Genomic DNA, 19,948 nt, shown 5'->3' with positions numbered 1-19,948 from the left:
GTAAGAATGTATTGTCGAAGGCTTTCATGGCTGGAATCACTAGGTTCTTGTGGGTTTTTCCGTTTCACCTGCATCTATGGCAAGTATCCTCACTACCTCTGAGGATGCTTGCCATAGATGCAGGCGAAACGTCAGGAGAAATGCCTCTAGAGCATGGCCCTATAGCCCGAAAAAACCCACAAGAACCAACTTTTGTAAGAGTTGTCTGGCCACCACAGCTTGAAGCGAACGTCAAACTGCATGAAATCGTCAGTGTAGATGGGCCATAGTTTTATTTTATCCTAACACTTATTGTTGGAGTATGTGGGCATTTCTTCAACTCAAAACCGATTGCTGTATGCAGTCCTCATGGGATAATATTTTATTTGTTCCAAATGGATTCAAGTTGTTCAGAACCAGCCACATCCCATCTGCTTTCTCACATCAAGAAGCCTCCAGGACAAAGGGATGCTTTTGCTCAATTTTATTTTATTTATTTACAGCTTTTATATTCCACCCTTCTCATCCTGCAGGGGACTCAGGGCGGATTACAGTGTACACATATATGGCAAACATTCAATGCCAATTTTAACATACAACATATACAGACATACACAGAGGCTATTTAACTTTTTCTGGCCGCCAGGGGAACTGTCACTTTCATCGTCCATCTACCATCTACGATGCTGATGAAGCACTTCCGCATTCCCGCATGCTTCCCCGCTGGAATGCTGTGCTGGAGTCTTCTTTATGGCCTCATAAATCAGTTAATTTAGCCTCCCCACACTTTAAGGTGGTACCTTATTTTCCTACTTGACAGATGCAACTGTCTTTCGGGTTGCAAAGGTCGACAACAGGCTACACACAATTGGTTGGAAACCCACTCCAACCCGGGCTGGCTTCGAACTCATGACCTTTTGGTCAGAGTGATCTTAATGCAGCTGACACTCAGCCAGCTGCGCCACAATCCCGGTGCCATTCTATACAGTGGTATAGTAAAATTGTGTCTTTTATATAAAATGGCAAAATCAAGGTTTAATCTTGTGATTTAAAAATATTTTCAAGTCATAAGATGGTTGAATTTCTGGATACAGAAGGCCAACTGTATGTACATCAGTAATGCCTTCACTGTCACCGCAACGTGTTGCTTCTGGCTGTGTGGTGAGAATACACAGCTTTCAGGTTATTCACACAAATTTTAGCAAGTTGACAACATGTAGTTTCAGGGGAATTAGTCAGTCTAGTTCAAATCACTCAAGTCACAAAAGATGATTCTCACAAGCAATCTGTTTGAAGCTTGCAGAATCTCTCTGGAGTAGGGTTGCCAGTTCAAAATTATTCCATGCCCAGAGCTTTCTAGGACAAAAGCACCAGCCCCAGTTGACACCTAGTGATAGAAAGTAAGCATTATGCATTAAGTTTAAACCACAGGTGCTCACAGCTTGTCATTTAAACACACAGGGAACCTATTTTCCCATTTGGAAATTAAGACACAAATATTAGCTAAAGAGGCTGTTTCCAGATCAAGATAAAATGAGATTCTTCCTCCTCATTTGGGAAGATTTAATGTAACTAATTGGTTGCAGGACTTCTGAACAAATCTAAAATGTGTAAAGCCAGCTACAAGGGAGGAAACTGACCAGAAATAAATTGTGATAGGTTCACTTTGGTATCATCATCAGTTGATTTGAAAGCACACAATTGCTTGTAACCAGAAGGTGGAAGAAAAGCCCAGTGCAGAATAAGCCCTGGTGCTAAAACTGGGAGGGAACAATGTCATCACCAGTTTTAACTCTTATAAAAAGGCACATTGTCTTATTATTGAATGCAAGGAAAGCCCCCCCCCCCCTCCACTCCTTGTGTCTGCAAAAGTCTGGAGGAGAAAAGCTGAAAACAGAGGGCTCAGATCCTCTTTGCCACCCCTTTTTATTTTAAAGTCAGATTACTTCATACTGCTCCTGATGTGACTGGACCAGTTCCATGTGGTTGAAAACAGAGGAGTTTGACTAGTTTGATCCTCAGTACTGGGAAACCGAACTCATGGAGAAAGATTACTACTCCTGCTGTAATGTAGATCTGTCAAACCCTTTTCATGCTTTTCAGCTACTCTATTGCACAATAAGTTAAACCCTTGTGCTGGCTGAACTGCTGGCCTGAAGGTCAGCAGTTTGAATCCATGAGATGGGGTGAGCTCTCATCTGTCAGCTCCAGCTTCCCATGTGGGAATATGAAAGAAGCCTCCTACCACAGGATGGTAACACATCCAGGCATCCCCTTGGCAACACCTCTGCAGACGGCCAATTCCTTCACACCAGAAGCGGCTTGCAGTTTCTCAAGTCACTTCTGATACGATTAAAAAAAGCTACTCTGTTTTCTTAGACATGGAATATTCTTAGGCTTGTCAGTTCCTTCCTCTAAAACGGTGAAGTTTTAAGCTACACAGTTAAGGTAAGATTGGTCTAGATGGGAATAGTGGGCTTAGCAGGTATCTATAACATTGCTTATGCTAAGAGATTGTATTTTGACTAATTGTGTAAGTGGAAAGGAGCCCCCAGTGGCGCAGTGGGTTAAACAGCTGAGTTGCTGAACTTGCTGACTGAAAGGTCGCAGTTACGAATCCAGGGAGCGGCATGAGCTCCTGCTGTTAGCCCCAGTTTCTGCCAACCTAGCAGTTTGAAAACATGCAAATGTGAGTAGATCAATAGGTACCACTCCGGCGGGAAGGTAACGGCACTCCATGCAGTCATGCCAGCCACATAACATTGGAGGTGTCTATGGACAAAGCTGGTTCTTTGGCTTAGAAATTGTGATGAGCATCAACTCCCAGAGTCTGACATGACTGGACTTAATATCAGAGGAAAACCTTTACCTTTACCTATAAGTGGAAAGCTTCACGATATGCCAATTTAAATGGGGAGGGAGAGAAGGGGAATTTAAATCAAACACATTTTGTCAAATGTACTTGTTGGCCAACAGCCATACTGGCTCAAATTGATCATGATTGTAATTCTATAATTTCCACAGAGTTTAAGAAAGTTTGCCTAGAGAAGATAAATAATCCCTTCCCTTACCCCAAATAACACTACATTGTATCATATGCTTTATTAAAACATAAACAAGTACATTTCTCATTGTTTAGAAAACCATTTTTTATGTGAGGAGACTGTATCTTGGCCCTTTATGATGTTCAAGGATACCAGTAATAAAATGTCAAGAGTCAACTTATAAGTTATATATTACATGTTTATTATAGGGTGCATTTTTCTTTTACATTTTGTGAAGGATCAAAGATATTTACAATTTTCTAAGATTTATATTGCTCTAATTTACAGTTCATAGAAATCTCGACCTTTAAAGTCAGGTTTACACATTCTCTCAGGAGGCAGCTACAAAGAAAATCATTTTATAAACAGGCAAGGTCCAGCTTGCAACATGCAATTTTCTTTAGATACATGTATTTTTATACAGGTTTTAGATTTCTTTACAAAAATTCTATATAAAATTTTATGGCTTCAAAATTGTAACCTGCACCCTTTGTAAATGTATGTTTGAGAACACTAGGTATGAAGGCTAGATAAAAGTGCTGAAAATTAGCATTTGCACTAATTTAGAAATAATACACGATTAAATTGAATAATGTAATTCAAATGTTCGATAGTAAGGTATTAAACTGTTCATACAGTTTTGATTGCATTAGCAGATTACAATTAAGAGTCCAGCAAAACTGTACCATTTGAAAAGCCAATCCTCTAGTTAAAGGTTCTAGTAATAACTCAGTTAAGACTAAAATGGTAGAATATGAAAATCCAATATATATATGGAAGTAATGAAATCTAGTTAAGAGCTTTATAAGACAATAAAACCAAGAAGAGGTAAACTAATTTTAACTGCAATCTTACAAACAGTTACAATCAGTTATGCAGTAAATTGGAACTAGACTGAAATATCCAATCCAGAACTTTTAAAATTTTGGGTGCATTTTAGTTTAATTTGGACACCCAAAATGTTATCCAAATTAGATTAAAATATATGAGACTGATCTTAAAAAATTTATAGTGGGGAGATGGATTTGCCATTAAAAACAAGGTGGTATAAGCTTATCCCTTCCTTTTAAATGGAAAAAAACCCAATTTTCTGCCATTGGTCTAAAGGGGATAATCTTTTTATCCCCCAAGAATACTTTCAGAAATAATTGTCATGATGAAGCATTGTTCTTATCATTCTAAAAAGCATCAGCTACCTACTCTTGAAGAGTAAGCCCATAAACTCTGCTCCAAAATATTTCAATTAAACCTGTCTCAAAGCCTTACTTTTTGATGTTCCATATAGTCCTACAAAAGATGGCCAGGGGATATTCCAGGCATGGGCAAACGTCGGCCCTCCAGGTATTTTGGGCTTCGATTCTCACAATTCCTAACAGCCAGTAGGCTGTTAGGAATTGTGGGAGTTGAAGTCCAAAACACCTGGAGGGCTGAAATTTGCCCATGCCTGGGATATTCAGTCCAATACATTCTTAAAATAAATAGAACACAACACAGCCTTTTTACTGTGCTAACATTCACCACAGGGATTCTATATACATTATATATATATATATATATATATAATTGATTGATGAGTCCATTACTGATGTTACTAGGGTCTTACAATTATTACTTTTATTATATGCCTTACTTATACTGGAATTCAGATATCTCACCTTTGTACAGTTGCTGGTTTTATAATTTAACAACTTTTGATTTTGAGTGTTTAATGAGGTCCTAAGATTAATACACCATACATTGCAATATATAGCAATTGGTATTAATAATGACGCCAATGGGTCACTCTGTTTAAAATTTGACAAAGACGCTAGATATGAATCCAAACATTCTAATCATTAATTTATTCATGTTGTTAAATTTAAAGTGATTTTTGTTCTGCCCAAAACCTTTAAAAGATGTTACTCCTCAAAAACAACTGTTACATTCATATATGTTTGAAAGCATGTGAAATAGCAAAACTACAGTCAGCAAAGGAAAGTTCTACAAATGTTGTTATACAAATTATTGTTTTACACCTTCAAGATTTTACACATCTTTGGTGATATTGCAGTTAAATTTTGATAAAAAGTTTTTTCCCTGTGAGTCTATCAAAGCAATGCTTTTCCCTTTACAGTGGCTGCATTTATTGCTATTAACCCCCAAAGGAAGCCATTTAATATTTTAAAAGATAGTTTGGTAGTTATTATGAATTTCCCTTCTAAATCCTTGCCAGGGATTTATCTAGCTCCACAAGCTAAAGGGGGGAAAAACCCCAAGGTTTTCTGAGTGAAAGATCTTGAAACTGCAGGAAGAAATGAGAGGCACATAAACAGTTTGGCAGGCACAGTTTAAAAAGGCACAAAAGTTACATATTCCATATAAAAATAAATTAAATCTACAGCATTAATTAAAATTACAACTCCTATAAAGTTAACTAATGGTAGAAGTAAATATCTCTGTTGTTGCTTGCATTTTTTAAAATTGCACTTTACATTTTTAAAACAATATTTTATAAATCAATGTACATTTAATTATATACGGTATATGGAGATCAAGTTATTTATATATATATATATATATATCCATAACAAGATATGGCACATAAATACAGAAGAGTGAAACAAAAATTACTTTGCCACTTTTTTTTGTATATGGAATGGCAATAATGCAAACTGGAAAAAATATGCTTCAGTATTTATAGAAAGCTAAAATATATGCTGCGGTTGTCTACAGAGTCATAAAGCACCTCATGTTTTAAATACCACAAATTACTTTTATTTTGGCTCAGACACTACAAGAATACTATGCATCTGAATAATCTTGTTTCCCAATAATGTAGCCCATCTTCTACAGATAGTGTTTGAGTTTGCTTCAGTGCTATTATGAAATAGAGTATTTTTAAATTATGTGTTTTTAAAAAGTGCATTTTTGTTGGGTATAAAAATTAAGCAACATATTTTCAAAAATTAATGCATGTTAAAATAGTGTTGGGAAGGTAGTAAAAGAATGAGTTTCTATTCATTGAGAAAATTATTTTTCTTCACAGGCTCTTCACCAGTCTGCCATATATCGTCCTAAAAGACACAAACAAGTTTGCAATTAATATATCTTTGGAAGCACATTAGAATTTAAAACAGTCAAACTGATTGCTGTTACTCATAATTATATTGTTTGTATTAATTTTATTCAAAAGTAAGAATAGGTAATGTTGCATTTTTTATCATATTTTCACTTCACTAGAGAAAATTTGCCACTGCACTTTGATAAACCTGAACTGCAGAGGTGTACACAGAGGCCAAATGAACAAGACCAGTTACTGAGGTAGACAACCTTAATGTTGATTTGTTAATGATTTGGTCACAAATGGTGGTCATTCCAATTGTGGATCTGTTTGTTAATGTTTGTACTGTGTATAAAGCAGTGGTCCCAACCTTTTTTTCACCAGGGAAAACTTTACAAGGTACCACTTGAACAAGAACCACTTTGACCAGGCACCACTCTCCAACATTAGTACCAAAAGGGTTACAAATCAGTTTTTGGTCAACTTTAGATTTGGTTTGGTTATTTGGGGTGATGATTCAGAAAACTGCATTGGATAATAGACCACATCATCTCTAGTTTCTGATACAGAATATATGCCATCCAGCAGTTGCCATCTGCTCACTCACAGAAAACCATGTTTAATAATCTAGAGCTGATGCAGTTGTAGTAATATTTTGTGGTTAGTCAGCCTCTGCCGTCCTGACATTCCTGTTGCCTCGGCACTATAAGAGGGTTTTGGGAGATGAGTTGCTCTCGTTGCTGCGTGGTTTTGAGGCAACGGTGTAGTAATGGTGAGGCTGTGGACCATACTTTTGTTCTTAGGGACCACCACTGGTATAAAGGAACATTGCACTGCAAAACTAAAATGTTTGCGTAAAGTTGAAGACTGGTTAATTCATTTTGTAACACTGAAGAGCATAATCCAAAATTTTTTTTTATTGCCACAAGCTTTTGGGATCTGACTTTCTAAAGAGTGAACCTATAAGAGTGGATTGTATTAGATGGTTGAGAGATCACTGCCGGGCGTCTGGTTGAGAACTATTTGTATTTGGGCTTTCCTGGTCCACACCAGCCCAATGACCTCATTTGACTACATCACCAACCCACAGTTTTGTGGACCCTTGCTGGCTGTTGTGCATTAATGTGGATGTTTTGTTTAGATTTATGTTATTATAGAATTTTGTCCGATTACGTGTAGTTTAATTTATTGATGTCAGGTTTAATTTATTGATATTAGGTCTTAATTTGATGCTAGGTTTTAATGTTACTTTTATATGTGGGGGTTTTCTGGGATTTTATGTTAGTATCATGTGTTTTATGTAGGCAATGAATGTTTGCCATTGTTATGTTGGAATCTGCCCTAAGTCCCCTCTGGGAGATAGGGTGGAATACAAGTAAAGTTGTTGTTGCTAAATTGCTTAAATCTTTGTTATTCTGATGGATGTTTTAAATTGTTTTTAATGGTATAGACCGTTAATCGTAATCTTCTGTGGATTTTATCTACATTACTTTTGTTTTAATGCTATAAGGAATACCAAATCCCAGTTCTGAATGTACATTTGGAAAATATATCCGAATGCCCTACCAGCAGGTTACGAACAGGATAGGTTCTGTAAGTTCATTCTTAAGATGAAGTTGTATGTAAATTGGAACAGGTATGTTTTAAATACAACTCCACCAATTTTTTAAAATTTAGATAGCATAGGGAAGGGTTAACACCCCTGTGATGTTTGCTTTGCTGTCTGTTCAGATTTCACCTCACTTTTTGTCCCTGTGACACTTGCATTTTGAAGATTTTGGGTTGGTATGAAAACAAGGATTAGTGATAAAAGCTTCAGTGGAGGCACCTTTTCCCCATGATAATTCTTTCAGGAGTGAATTTCCCTTCCTGGGGTAGATTTCCTCTCACTTCCTGCTGTCTCACCCCTTTTGTAAGACAGATGTTTGTAACTTGGGGACTGCCTGTAAAAATGCAAATTGGTCCCATGGTCTATCATTTTTTGTCTTACCAGTGGCAAACCTCTTCTTAATTAGGGAAAGTCGATAGCCAGTGCCTACTAATTCAACATCTACTCCTGAAAGAGTGCTTCCCTCACTGATAAATTGCACTGCAAGTGTTGCTGGTTTACTGGGTCCTTCTGAAAGGTCAAATTTTGCTCTGAGGGAACCGGAACCTGTTCAAATAAAAATAAGGGGAGCACGTGTTAAAGACCATTCAAATAGTTTGTAAAATGTTGGCAGACATTTGGAGAATATTTTGGCCATCATTCAATACAGGTATATGCATATCAGTGAATGAAAAAGAAAGACTATACATAGTAGAACAATCAGGAAAGGAGTTATGTAGTCTCAAAGCAATGTTCCAACAAGGCCCTTGCTGTCTTCCAAGTTTCTCTCCTTACACTTGCACTAGTAAGCAGTTTTATTAGACTTCTTGCACACAGCTTTTTGTAAAGCTAAAACTGGGTCTTTATTGGCTGAAAAGACCCTTTCTAGATTAGCTATCTAAATTCTCTATATATTGCTCACTGATACTACAAATGATATACAGGTACAATGTGTAATGTGATAATGTGTAAATAATATAATTTTTAAAATATAGTATTTGAGGTGATAAAACCCCCCTGTTTAACAACCTTGAAAATTGTATAAGGGATATGTCTTGATTTGTTAACAATAAGGTACAAATAAATATTGGGCCTTATAGATCAGTATGATTCAAATTACAGGTAATTTCTTTTGCATGAACAACCTCTAAAACAGTGTTGATTAAAGTGTTTAATACAGATGAGAACACAAGAAACTAAGTGTGTTTTGGTTTTCCACTGGTTACTGTCGAAATTGAGACAAAGAGGCAACGTATCACTATTTTTCTTATACTTAAATGTAATACTTTAAAATCAATTCTTACCTCCATTTTCTGATTTTTCTGAAATACCAGATAATTTCCAAAATGCTTTCATCTGTTCTGAATTCCTGTATGAAAAGGTGTAGTTACTCTAAATGCAGTATTCAGAAATACTGCTATACTAGTTCCCAAGTGACCTTCAAAATAGTTAAGAGTAGACTTTTATGCATTCAAATATTCAGTGAGATTGGGTTATTGTGAGTTTTCCAGGCAGTATGGCCATGTTCCAGAAGCATTATTTCCTGATGTTTCACCTGCATCTATGGCAGGCATCCTCAGAGGTTGTGAGGTCAGACCTAACAACCTCTGAGGATGCCTCTCATAGATGCAGGTGAAACGTCAGAAGAAAATGCTTCTGGAACATGGCCATACAGCCTGGAAAATTTACAACAACCCAGTGATTCCAGCCATCAAAGCCTTCAACAGCATATTCAGTGAGATTTCTTTCCATGTACAGCAGTGGTTCTCAAATTGTGGGTCCCCAGGTGTTTTGGCCTACAACTCCCAGAAATCCTAACAGTTGGTAAACTGGCTGAGATTTCTGGGAGTTGTATACAGAAACACCTGGGGACCCACAGGCTGAGAACCTCTGATGTACAGCATTTGACTGTAGACTAAGCTACGAGCACCAAGATGCTGAGAGCCAATAAAAGCTATTTGACCCTTCCCCAAAGCCTTTCTGATTTAGAAAAGCATGTCTCCCACCAATGTTTTGTGTCATCCTATAGGATCAACTGATAGGATAGAAATTTAAGACAGAAATAACATGTTAGCAATGAACAAGGATCCATGAACCACTGTTACAGGATGAACCAAAAGTCACAAAGGGGTTTCAATATTTAACAACTCCTTTTTAAAAGTTATATCTTACAATACCATAACATCATATATAGTATATACAGGAAATTAATGTACATTATGGGTAAAGTACTTTACATTTCCACCCAAAAAGGTATTAAAACATCAGACGCCCATCAGAGATCTCAACTGTTGTGGACTCTCTGAGTATTTTAATCTTGAGTGCATACAATGTTATTAGTTTTAATGTGTTTTTTTACCAGAACAGAACTATATGATGGCCAGAACAGCTAAAAGATGCAATCCTTCTTAACGAACTCTTTAGTCTAATACCTTGAAATGTTTATTTATTTATTTGGGCATTTCTATATTGCCTTTTTACAACAGTAGGTAAAACATAGCAGTATAAATAACACATTAAAATAATCACAAGTCAGTCCTTGTCAGACATAAAAATGATCAAAACTGATAAAAGCACTCTAAAATGCCTAGAAAGTTAAAATATAATTATAAAGTGCAGGTCCTAGCCTTCTATCACCTTAGTTAAAAGCTATTCCACATAGGGAAGTTTTCAAGTTTTTTTTTCTAAAGGCCAAGAGGGTGGGGGCTGCTTTTATTGCTTCTAGCAAAGCATTCCAAAGTTTTGCCCGAAGCAAAGTTTTGCCGGAACCCAAGAATGTGCTATCGCTAGCCAATTTTAAATAACAACTGTCCCTAAGCTGAGTCGATGGGACTGTTTCACTACTTGATCTTAATAATTTACTCATTCTAACATTCACTACTAAATCTTAACAATCTTATGTCCATTTAATCCAGAAGTGCATTGCAGATAGAATTATGCTCTCTAACTTAACTGCCTTCCTATTATCCTTAAGGAAGCATAAACCAGGAGTTCCTAAAAGTAGACATGTGTTTTTTTGGGGAGTTTTTTTTTGTCATGTTAGGAGTGACTCCTGGTGTGAGAGAATTGGCCGTCTGCAAGGACGTTGCCCAGGGGACGCCTGGATGATTTGATGTTTTTATCATCCTTGTGGGAGGCTTCTCTCATGTCCCTGCATGAGGAGCTGGAGCTGATAGAGGGAGCTCATCCGCCTCTCCCCAGATTCGAACCTGCGACCTGTCGGTCTTCAGTCCTGCCAGCACAGGGGTTTAACCCACTGCGCCACCAGGGGCTCCTGTAGACATGTGTGATTAATATTGAAAACAGAGAAGAGTAAGAATGCTTTTCACCAAAGTTTTTACAAGCATACAGGAATGAATGTCATAGAGTATTCAACAATCAAAAGTTACCATTTTGCTGGAGGAAGCGACTGCATATTCATTACACCTCCATCAACTGGAACCACGACCTGTATATTAGACAGCATACTTGGCGCTGCCATAGATGCTGGGTTGTATTTGTAATCAACTCTTACATCAGTAGTGTTTGCGTTGCACTTCCAGTATGTGGCGAGATTCAAAGGTGTAGACTGGATGCCATTTGAAGATACCTTTGCAAACAAACATACAACCATCATAGTGAGAATTCCGTTTCCATCACAATAAATGACTTTGGGCCCAAGGGTATAAAGAGCCCAACAGGTTCTTTTTATCAACAAGAAATTATACACATGTTTACATTATCTACACAGAAGACTATTAGTTGCTGTGCTAGATAACGAAAAAGAGAGAATTATGATTATGATCTTTATTTATATCCCGCCTTTCTCCCCATGGGGACTCAAAGTGGCTAACAACTATCCATTCACGCTAAACATTCTAAAATTAGGAGTTTTTCAAATTTATTCTATTTACAAGTTCACAATTCTATTTAAAAGTTCACTGGTTGCTGGTTCATTTTTAGGCTCAATTCAAAACTGCGGGTCATTATTTCTGAACCTCTAAATTCAGAGGTGGATATCCAGATACTGGATAACTTCCATCATCCCTGACAACTGGCCACATCAGTGAATTGGCTGGGAGTTAAGAGTCAAATGTTATCTATCTTATCTGCTGCTTAGTCTGTTTTCTTAATTTGCTTTAACTGATTGTTTTCAATGTTTGATGGTGACAGCATTCACAGATGTTTCATTTGAAACTGAGAAATAGGAATAAATAAACAAAGCTAGTATTGAAAACATTTCTTTTGAAATCAGTGTGTCTACATTTCAGCAGAAGACACTGGCAAAACCACTGCTGACTATTACTTGTCTAAAAGCCCTATGAAATTCATGGAGTTGTCATTAGTTTACTTGTGATTTGAAAGTACAGACACACACTCAAATTTCATGATGACTTCTGCAAAACATCTTTAAACTGAAACAATTTGTCAACATACAAAAATTATCCATATTACTGACAATATATCAATGCTTCTCTTATAGGAAGCGTCTATATATTAACACTCCCCTTCAGCTTCTAGTACTATTTTTTAAGGTTTGAGTTTTTAAAATGTTATCACCTGATACTTAAGGACGTCCACATTATAATAAGAAGCAGAGGGATTCTGTTCTGATAGTTTCTTGAGGTAGACTGTGACAGCTTGCATGTCCATCCAAAAATCCCTTGTATTGGAATCACTTTGTGATGGATCACTGTGTGTAAAAGTTAGAAATGAGCACACCAATTTTAAGTTCCCTTACATTTTCCAGATTCAAAATGTTATGGCTTATATCCACAGGCTACTGCAAATTTTCATAACAAGGAACAATACAGTGAAAAATCTTTTAATATAAGCAAATGATGTAACATAATATCGTATAAATCTTAATATAGATTGTACGAAAAGTACTAGAACAAGAAAAGTTTGAGAATAATTTAGAACTTCAAAAAAGCAATTTCTTGAGATTTCCCATATTAAGCATAGCACTATCAGATATCAATTGGCTCAAGGTTTTCATTCTGATTTTTGTTTGCTGCAAGAGAGTAAAAAGAAGGAAGGTAAAGCCATCTCTTGCCCTTTGTTATTAACAAAAAAAATTAAATAGCACTTGAGGAAGGATATAACTGTGCCAAACTTCTCGCAGGAATTAAACATTTGCTCTAAGTTGACTATCTGGCCTCCCTTATTGAGTGAAATTGTTGAGATATATGTTTCAAATAAACCAAAATAATATTTTATCTATGTTATTGTTAGCTAACTTCTCTCAGGTCCTATTTACTAAATCAAAAACCAAGTGCAGATCTATAACAGCTAGAAACAATTGTTTAAAAGGTCACTGTATGGTATTTAAATTAAGTGATGCAGGATAAAACACTGATCAATTGTACTATGATCTTTGCAAAAGCCTACCTGAGCTTCATGAAATATATTATGCTTTATTTATTTATTTATTTATTTTTATTTACTGTCTTTATATCCCGCTCTTCTCACCTTGAAGGGTACTCAGAGCGGCCTTACAATGGGTAACAATTCAATGCCACATAAAACAGACATATAATAAAATAAACTTATACATTAAAAATAAATAAATAAAACATATAAACATTAAAACCAATTATTAAAAACCACACATTCTGAAATTACAATCCTTTCAAGCTAATAATTTATAGAAGATATTTGGAATACAGTCCAGAAGCTACATCAAATAAACTAACCGGTCTGCAATTCTCAGGATCCTGGTGGTTAACTTTTTAAAATATAGGAATGAAGAGATAATACTATATGTGCGTATTCACAGCTAACCACGCAGGGAAAATATGCTTATACAGGTACAATAATTAGCAGCAAATGATATGACTACTAAATTAAGTTATCTGCGGAGCTGTTCATGCCTTAGCATGTTCCTTTCCATGTAACTTAAGAATACATTTTCATTACACTGGATAATATTCTCATTTATTCTCCTACGATTGGATAAGCATGTAAATGACTTGAAATACCCCATCATTTTTGTTTTTGTTTTGGATAAGTTATATTTTATTTTCAATTGCACACAAGGAAATGCATTCATTTCTCTTTAGATTTCTCTTTTGAAATCTCACAGTACCAAGGCAACACTGTATGATTTAGAAGGCTACTTTGATAGTTTGCTGTAACTTAACTTCAATGCAACTATAACATCTCTAAAAGTAATGCAACAACCGATTTTAGAGTTCTGAAAAAGAGAATAAACCAAAATAGATAATGAAAAATAGACAACAAGACCAAATTCTACAAGGTTAAATATACAGTGAGAAAACATATACATGTATCATGCAACAAAGCATATGGTTTATGATTAGATTTAAAAAAATACAAAACCTGTATACAAGTTGGGCATTTGGAAGAATCTGCTCTAGTTTGCTTGTATTTTTTACCCTGAAGCAGAGCACAGCAGGAGATGGATTGCTGGTGAACACTTTAATAATCCCACTTGGAAATGAGACTGTCATATCACCAGTGATCTTCACAATACATCTAAAGAAAGATATGGAAATACAGATATTATTTATGCTGTATTCTGAAAAAATGGGAAAGAGAACAGAAAACTGTTTGTGGTGCACTGATAATACATTTTAATCATAGAACAATATTAGTTTATGTTTAATTTATTAAGTCTGATTTTTAAACCAAGTGAGATTGTAACAGATAGACAAACAATACTCAAAAAGTCCTAAATATTTTAATGTAATACTGATCATACTGGTGATTTGCAGATTAGTCTGCAGACTCTCCAAAAAAAAAACCAAACAGATGTGAGCAAAAATAAAGTAGCACATGTGACTAAAAAAAACAAAACATTAGTGGCCTTCCAGAGATCTTAAAATACATTATCTTAGAGAATGATGCCCTCCTTCATTGAGCCAGTAAAACATGCTTTAAGCAGTATACTTTTTTGGGATGTTCAATCATCTTTAGCTTTGATAAGGACTTTTCACTGACCAGAATTAGGTGTCATGTGACCTTAAGTTCTAAACAGTCCCTCCCCCCATCTCTCTATCTCTCACACACACACAAAGTCTGCTGGTTCATAGACTTCAAGCAACTGAAATCACTGTTCCTCTGCTCTCCCCATGTTTTCTGGGGAGGCACAGAAGCACTACCCTAGCCTTACCAAAGATATTCATAATTTGACCAAACCGTCTCCATCTTGACCCTCAGTGCCATCATTTCCCACATCATTTCCCACATCAGAAGCACCGTGATCTTGAAACACAAACACAGGCTGAACTCCAACATTAATCCAGAATTTCATTTTGGTGCTCTCATTTGATAAATATGGTTTTATCAGCACAATGAACTACACAAAATGTGAATTATTTATCTTGGAAATGAATCCAAACTTGTCTGGAAACCCAGCAATAAAAGTCAGGGTAGGATCAGGATACAATTTTTATAATTCTTATTTAATAAATTAAAAAGATGCCAGGCCCACACTAAAGCACACTGTAAAGGATGAGATGTAGTGGACTTTGCTTTATATGTCAGCTAAAATGATTGAGGATCCAAAAAAAAAAAGTCTACTGCACAAAGCATGTGTTTGATTCCACCTAAACATTAGGAAGAATTTCCTGATGTTAAGAGCTGTTTGGCAGTGGAACATGCTGCCTTGGACCCTTCTCTTCAGGTTTTTAAGCAGAGGCTGGATGGTCATCTATCTGGGGGTGCTTTGATTCTGTGTTCCCGCAAGGCAGGGGGTTGGACTGGATGGCCCTTATGGTGTCTTCCAACACTTATGATTTACCCCTCCCCCAGGTAAAACACTCTCCCAAGATTTGAGGATCCTGCTGAATGAGATGAGCGAGACCACAAAGTACTTGAGAAAAATCTTTTTGAAAAAACCTCTATCAGTGGCGCTCCACTTAATTGAAATTATTTTGGTTCAATTTTCAAGAACTTCTCCATCCATGACTCTCTCCCAGCACTTCCCATCTTATTCAATGGGTTTTTCTGTCTTTGGGGGGGGGGGGGGAATCTGGATGGAGCTGCTGAGGGATCGGTTTTTGACAAACTTTTTCCATGCATTTTTCTTGCAGAGGCAGCGACTTTGTGCAAGCTCATAATACAATTGTCGTAAAAATTATTAATATTTTAATCAGCAACATATTTGTTCAAATACACCAAGAATAGCTCAAGTTTAATCATTTTTCATAGAGTAAAAAGGAAAGCCTAACCTGTTTTGTTTTCAATACAAGAAATAAAACTGCAAATAATTGTTTCACTGACTTTGTGGGATCTGCTCCTTTGAAGTAGGCATTAACAGACTCAGTCAGGGCCACTGCAACAGGCAGTAAATCCTGGTTTCCAAGACTGACAGGACTAGGACCACGAGAAATTCCTAGGAAACATACAGTTCACAGGTATCAGTCCTATTGTTAATTTCAAATGTAGATGGCTTGCTTTCTCGTTTTCATAAGCCATTTATTAAAGGACATATTAAAGGACACATTATGAGATGCATATTTGAACATATATAACTAGAATCACTGCAATTAAAATATATCACAAGTATTAAATATATTTTACAGCCCATTTCATTTCAAAATATGTCTACTGCATTATTTCAGGAAAAATGACTTGCCCTTGAGCTAATAATCCAATTCCAAGTCTTGTTAGCTATACTATAGACCAGGGGTCCTCAAACTAAGGCCCGGGGGCCAGATACGGCCCTCCAAGGTCATTTACCCGGCCCTCACTCAGGGTCAACCGAAGTTTGAAACAACTTGAAAGCACACAGCAACAACAACCCTATTTCATCAACCAAAAGCAGGCCCACACTTCCCATTGAGATACTAATAAGATTATATTTATTAAAAATTGTTCTTAATTATTATTATTGTTTTAAAGTGTTTTTTTGCACTACAAATAAGATATGTACAGTGTGCATATGAATTCATTCATGTTTTATTTTTTCAAATTATAATCTGGCCCTCCAACAGTTTGAGAAACTGTGACCTGGCCCTCTGTTTAAAAAGTTTGAGGACCCCTGCAGTGGTTGTAATTTGACTAAGAAGCCACCAATAAAAATAAAGTTTTACATTTTCACTTAAGATAGTAAAAAAAAAAAAAAAAAAAAAAACCCGAACTTAAATGCATAGCCTCTCTAAATGTGTTCCAATGTATGCTTGAATGAATCACATAATGAGCCCCCCACCCTGCTCTCTTCTACTGGCTTAGGACAGCAGCACACCATCACTGCTTTGACTCCTCTTAAAGAGGCACATTGCTTGCATAACCAACAGTTCATTCCATCCCAGAATGGTTCTGTTAAATTCTGTCACTTCTGCAAAAGTAAGATTATCAATCTGCATTAGAAGAAGAAGAAGAAGAAGAAGAAGAAGAAGAACTACTACTACTACTACTACTACTACTACTACTACTTTATTTTTCTACCCGCCTCCATCTCCCCAAAGGGACTCGGGGTGGCTTACATGGGGCCAAGTCCAAGGCAAAATACAATAAAAAAACAATAACAAATTAAAACAACATAAAACAGCATAAAACAACATAACAATAATAAACAAGCATCAAAAGCAACAGCAGACTAATTTTGGAGGCGGGAGGGAGGAGGGCCACTATGTGAACTGGTAAAGGATAAGGTGGATAGAAACGTATAATAGCATAGGAAATAGCATGGAAACAGAGCAATTAAACAGGATCAATTCAGCTTAACTTAAAATATATATAGTAATGTAATATAGGAACTCAGATTCAAGTCATGATTCATCTCATGATATAGATCATTTGTCATAGGGGTCATCAGTCGAATGCACAATGAAACATCCATGTCTTTAATTCCTTATGGAATGTGGATAGGGAGGGTGCTAGCCTAATCTCCCTGGGAAGGGAGTTCCAGAGACGAGGGGCCACACCGAGAATGCCCTTTCTCTCGTCCCCACCAACTGCGCCTGAGACGGGGGTGGAAGCGAGAGAAAAGCATCCCCAGAATAATAATAATATAATAACTTTATTTTTGTATCCCGCCAACCATCTCCCCAAGGGGACTCGGGGCAGCTTACAAGGGACACGCCCAAGATTACAATTAAAACACACATGTAAAACACTTTAACCAATTAAAACATCAGATAAAACAAATAACAACACAATTGAAAACAATGTAAAAGAAGATCTTAAGGGCTGTGTGGGCTCGTAGGTGAAGATGAAGTCACGAAGATAGGTAGGTCCTGAACCGTTTAGAGCTTTATAGGTAATGTTTAGAGGGCAATTAGAGGTAAAAGGTGGGAGTTTAGTTAGAAAAGGGTTTTTGAGTTAGACTAGGTTTGGAGTGAGATAATGGGTTTGGATGGGTTTTTGGTATGGTTGATCTGGATTAATTTGAGAGAAGCTTGAGAAAGGGTATATGAGGTTTTAAATATAATAAATATTTAATTTCTCTTGATACATTTAACTCTGTAATAACGTTTCATTTTTATAAGTCTTTATAAGTCTATTAAGATCTTGAATTCAAAGTAGCAGCACTTAAAATAGAGCAGCAGGGTCCACTGAGGTTAGTAGCTGCATAAATCCTCATATATACCTTAAGGGAAATTAGATGGCCCTCCAGTTAGTGTTACACACTTAGGACAGGACGAAGTTCTTACGCTGTGAGCAGAGGTGGAGATCAGGGGATGTTTTCACTCTTGGTAACTGCAGTGAGCACCATCAAAGTCTTCCCATTTTGTGGGTTAATTGGTAGGAACTGCAAATTTGGCCACAGTGAGTGGTGGGATTGTCTGAGAAGACCCCTCATCGCTCTTCTCAGGCACTGGGAGACTGCTAAAATGGAACCTCACAGCAGGTGAGGGCTGTAAACCCCCCTAAACTGAGTTCATCATTCCCTTCCCCCATTTGACTAGCTTAAATGTAGACTCAACAAACAAACAAAAGCAGTAGTTTTTAATTTTATGTCTGCCCACTTTTGATAATAATATACTTGATAAAATAGATCTTGTAGATCTTATTATTCCAAACATTGTATATATGGTGTTGTAATAAACAGGTGAAAGTACACTTGTTGAAATAACATTGATTTTCCATTCCTTACTAAATCATTCACATAGTCCATATAGAATAGTGTTCATAGTCCACTTGCAGAAACTATTGACGAGTCAGATATTTTAACAGGATTTTTGAGCAGATTTGTGACTTACCTATTGTGGGTGTATTTGCTGCACTCAAGGAAGCAGAGGATGATATTGAAGAGGAGCTTTCTGTACGTGCCAAAGGAGCTGATGGAGGTGGGCTGGAACTGGAGGTAAGGGGAGGGCTGAATGGCCTCGGCTTAAAACAAAATTCAAAAACATTAGTAAGCACATTTAAATAGACATATATACAGTGAGAGAGATAAAGATCACTGATTCAAGTTGTACTACACCTACAATTTCATTAATTCCACTAAGTTTTGCTGTTGTCAACTTTGGTCTGGAAGCTGGTCTGGGAGGAGGCACCAAAGTACCTACAGACAGAGGAGTCGTTGGTCTTGCTGGAAAGCAAAAAATGGGATATTAATGTATTTATACATTCATAAACCATTGGCAATAAACTATTCTAGTGCACTAATATTTTAATGAAAAAGTAAATTTGGCAGTTTTTTAAAAAAGAGATTATAGAAAATGCCCAAATTAAGATACAATTCAATAATACTAACTACGCCATCGGTCGTTAAGCCATAGCAATAGTAAAAACATGATGGATTGGAGAAGGCAGGCATCCATGACCATCCCTGCATATAACCATAAGATTAGGATGTGGCCACCAAATAGAGTGTCTCCCAGCTTCGCCGGGTCTGTTAAGAACTACTTGACTTTTCAATATTTGAGTCTGCTTCACTGAAAAAACATGGGACATCTTGGCTCTAAGAACTGAATATAAACAGATATTAAAGTTCACAAAAAATTGGTCAACACTTATGAAATGCATATTTCTTAATAATTCACATATTTCCATTACCTGAGGTACTGATGGTATTTGTTGAATTATCTTTTTGCAGAATACAAGAAGACGAAGAACTTTTTTGCAGAGAAATTGATTGAGCTAAATAACAAAAGTAAGGGGGAAAAGTATTTAGACTCTCCCATTATCCAAGCTGTATTCTATCCAAAAAAAGGAAGTATTAGTTTAAGAGATCAACACAACTATTACAACAAGTATATACAAAATGTGTGATCTACAACTATAAACCATCTGCCACATGTTCAATATTAGCACAAAATCCTAAGTAAGCTAAGGATCTACAGAGAAAAAAACAACATTTTATTAAAAAATAAATAAAACAGAAACCACTACATATTGCAGAAT

At 36.4% G+C, this 19,948-nt stretch overlaps 1 protein-coding gene across 2 annotated transcripts in view; it reads right to left on the bottom strand.

Moving 5' to 3' along the window:
* Window positions 1-3,201: 3,201 nt before the first annotated feature.
* The window catches only part of FCHO2 (FCH and mu domain containing endocytic adaptor 2), an 80,859-nt gene continuing 64,112 nt past the window's right edge, over window positions 3,202-19,948 (bottom strand). For both annotated transcript variants that reach the window (XM_067464566.1, XM_067464567.1), the window contains 10 exons: window positions 19,601-19,684; window positions 19,030-19,133; window positions 18,802-18,931; window positions 15,878-15,989; window positions 13,973-14,128; window positions 12,191-12,323; window positions 11,041-11,240; window positions 8,956-9,020; window positions 8,054-8,218; window positions 3,202-6,076 (listed from right to left, as the gene is read on the bottom strand). In XM_067464566.1, coding sequence (XP_067320667.1) covers window positions 6,054-6,076; window positions 8,054-8,218; window positions 8,956-9,020; window positions 11,041-11,240; window positions 12,191-12,323; window positions 13,973-14,128; window positions 15,878-15,989; window positions 18,802-18,931; window positions 19,030-19,133; window positions 19,601-19,684 — 1,172 coding nt within the window. In that variant the 3' untranslated portion in view covers window positions 3,202-6,053. The remainder of the gene's footprint in view (window positions 6,077-8,053; window positions 8,219-8,955; window positions 9,021-11,040; window positions 11,241-12,190; window positions 12,324-13,972; window positions 14,129-15,877; window positions 15,990-18,801; window positions 18,932-19,029; window positions 19,134-19,600; window positions 19,685-19,948) is intronic.

This window comes from Anolis sagrei, chromosome 2 (assembly GCF_037176765.1).
Source record: "Anolis sagrei isolate rAnoSag1 chromosome 2, rAnoSag1.mat, whole genome shotgun sequence".
Lineage (NCBI taxonomy): Eukaryota > Metazoa > Chordata > Lepidosauria > Squamata > Dactyloidae > Anolis > Anolis sagrei.
The sequence above is the reverse complement of the archived record's forward strand: the minus strand, read 5'-3'. Positions and strand labels throughout refer to the sequence as shown.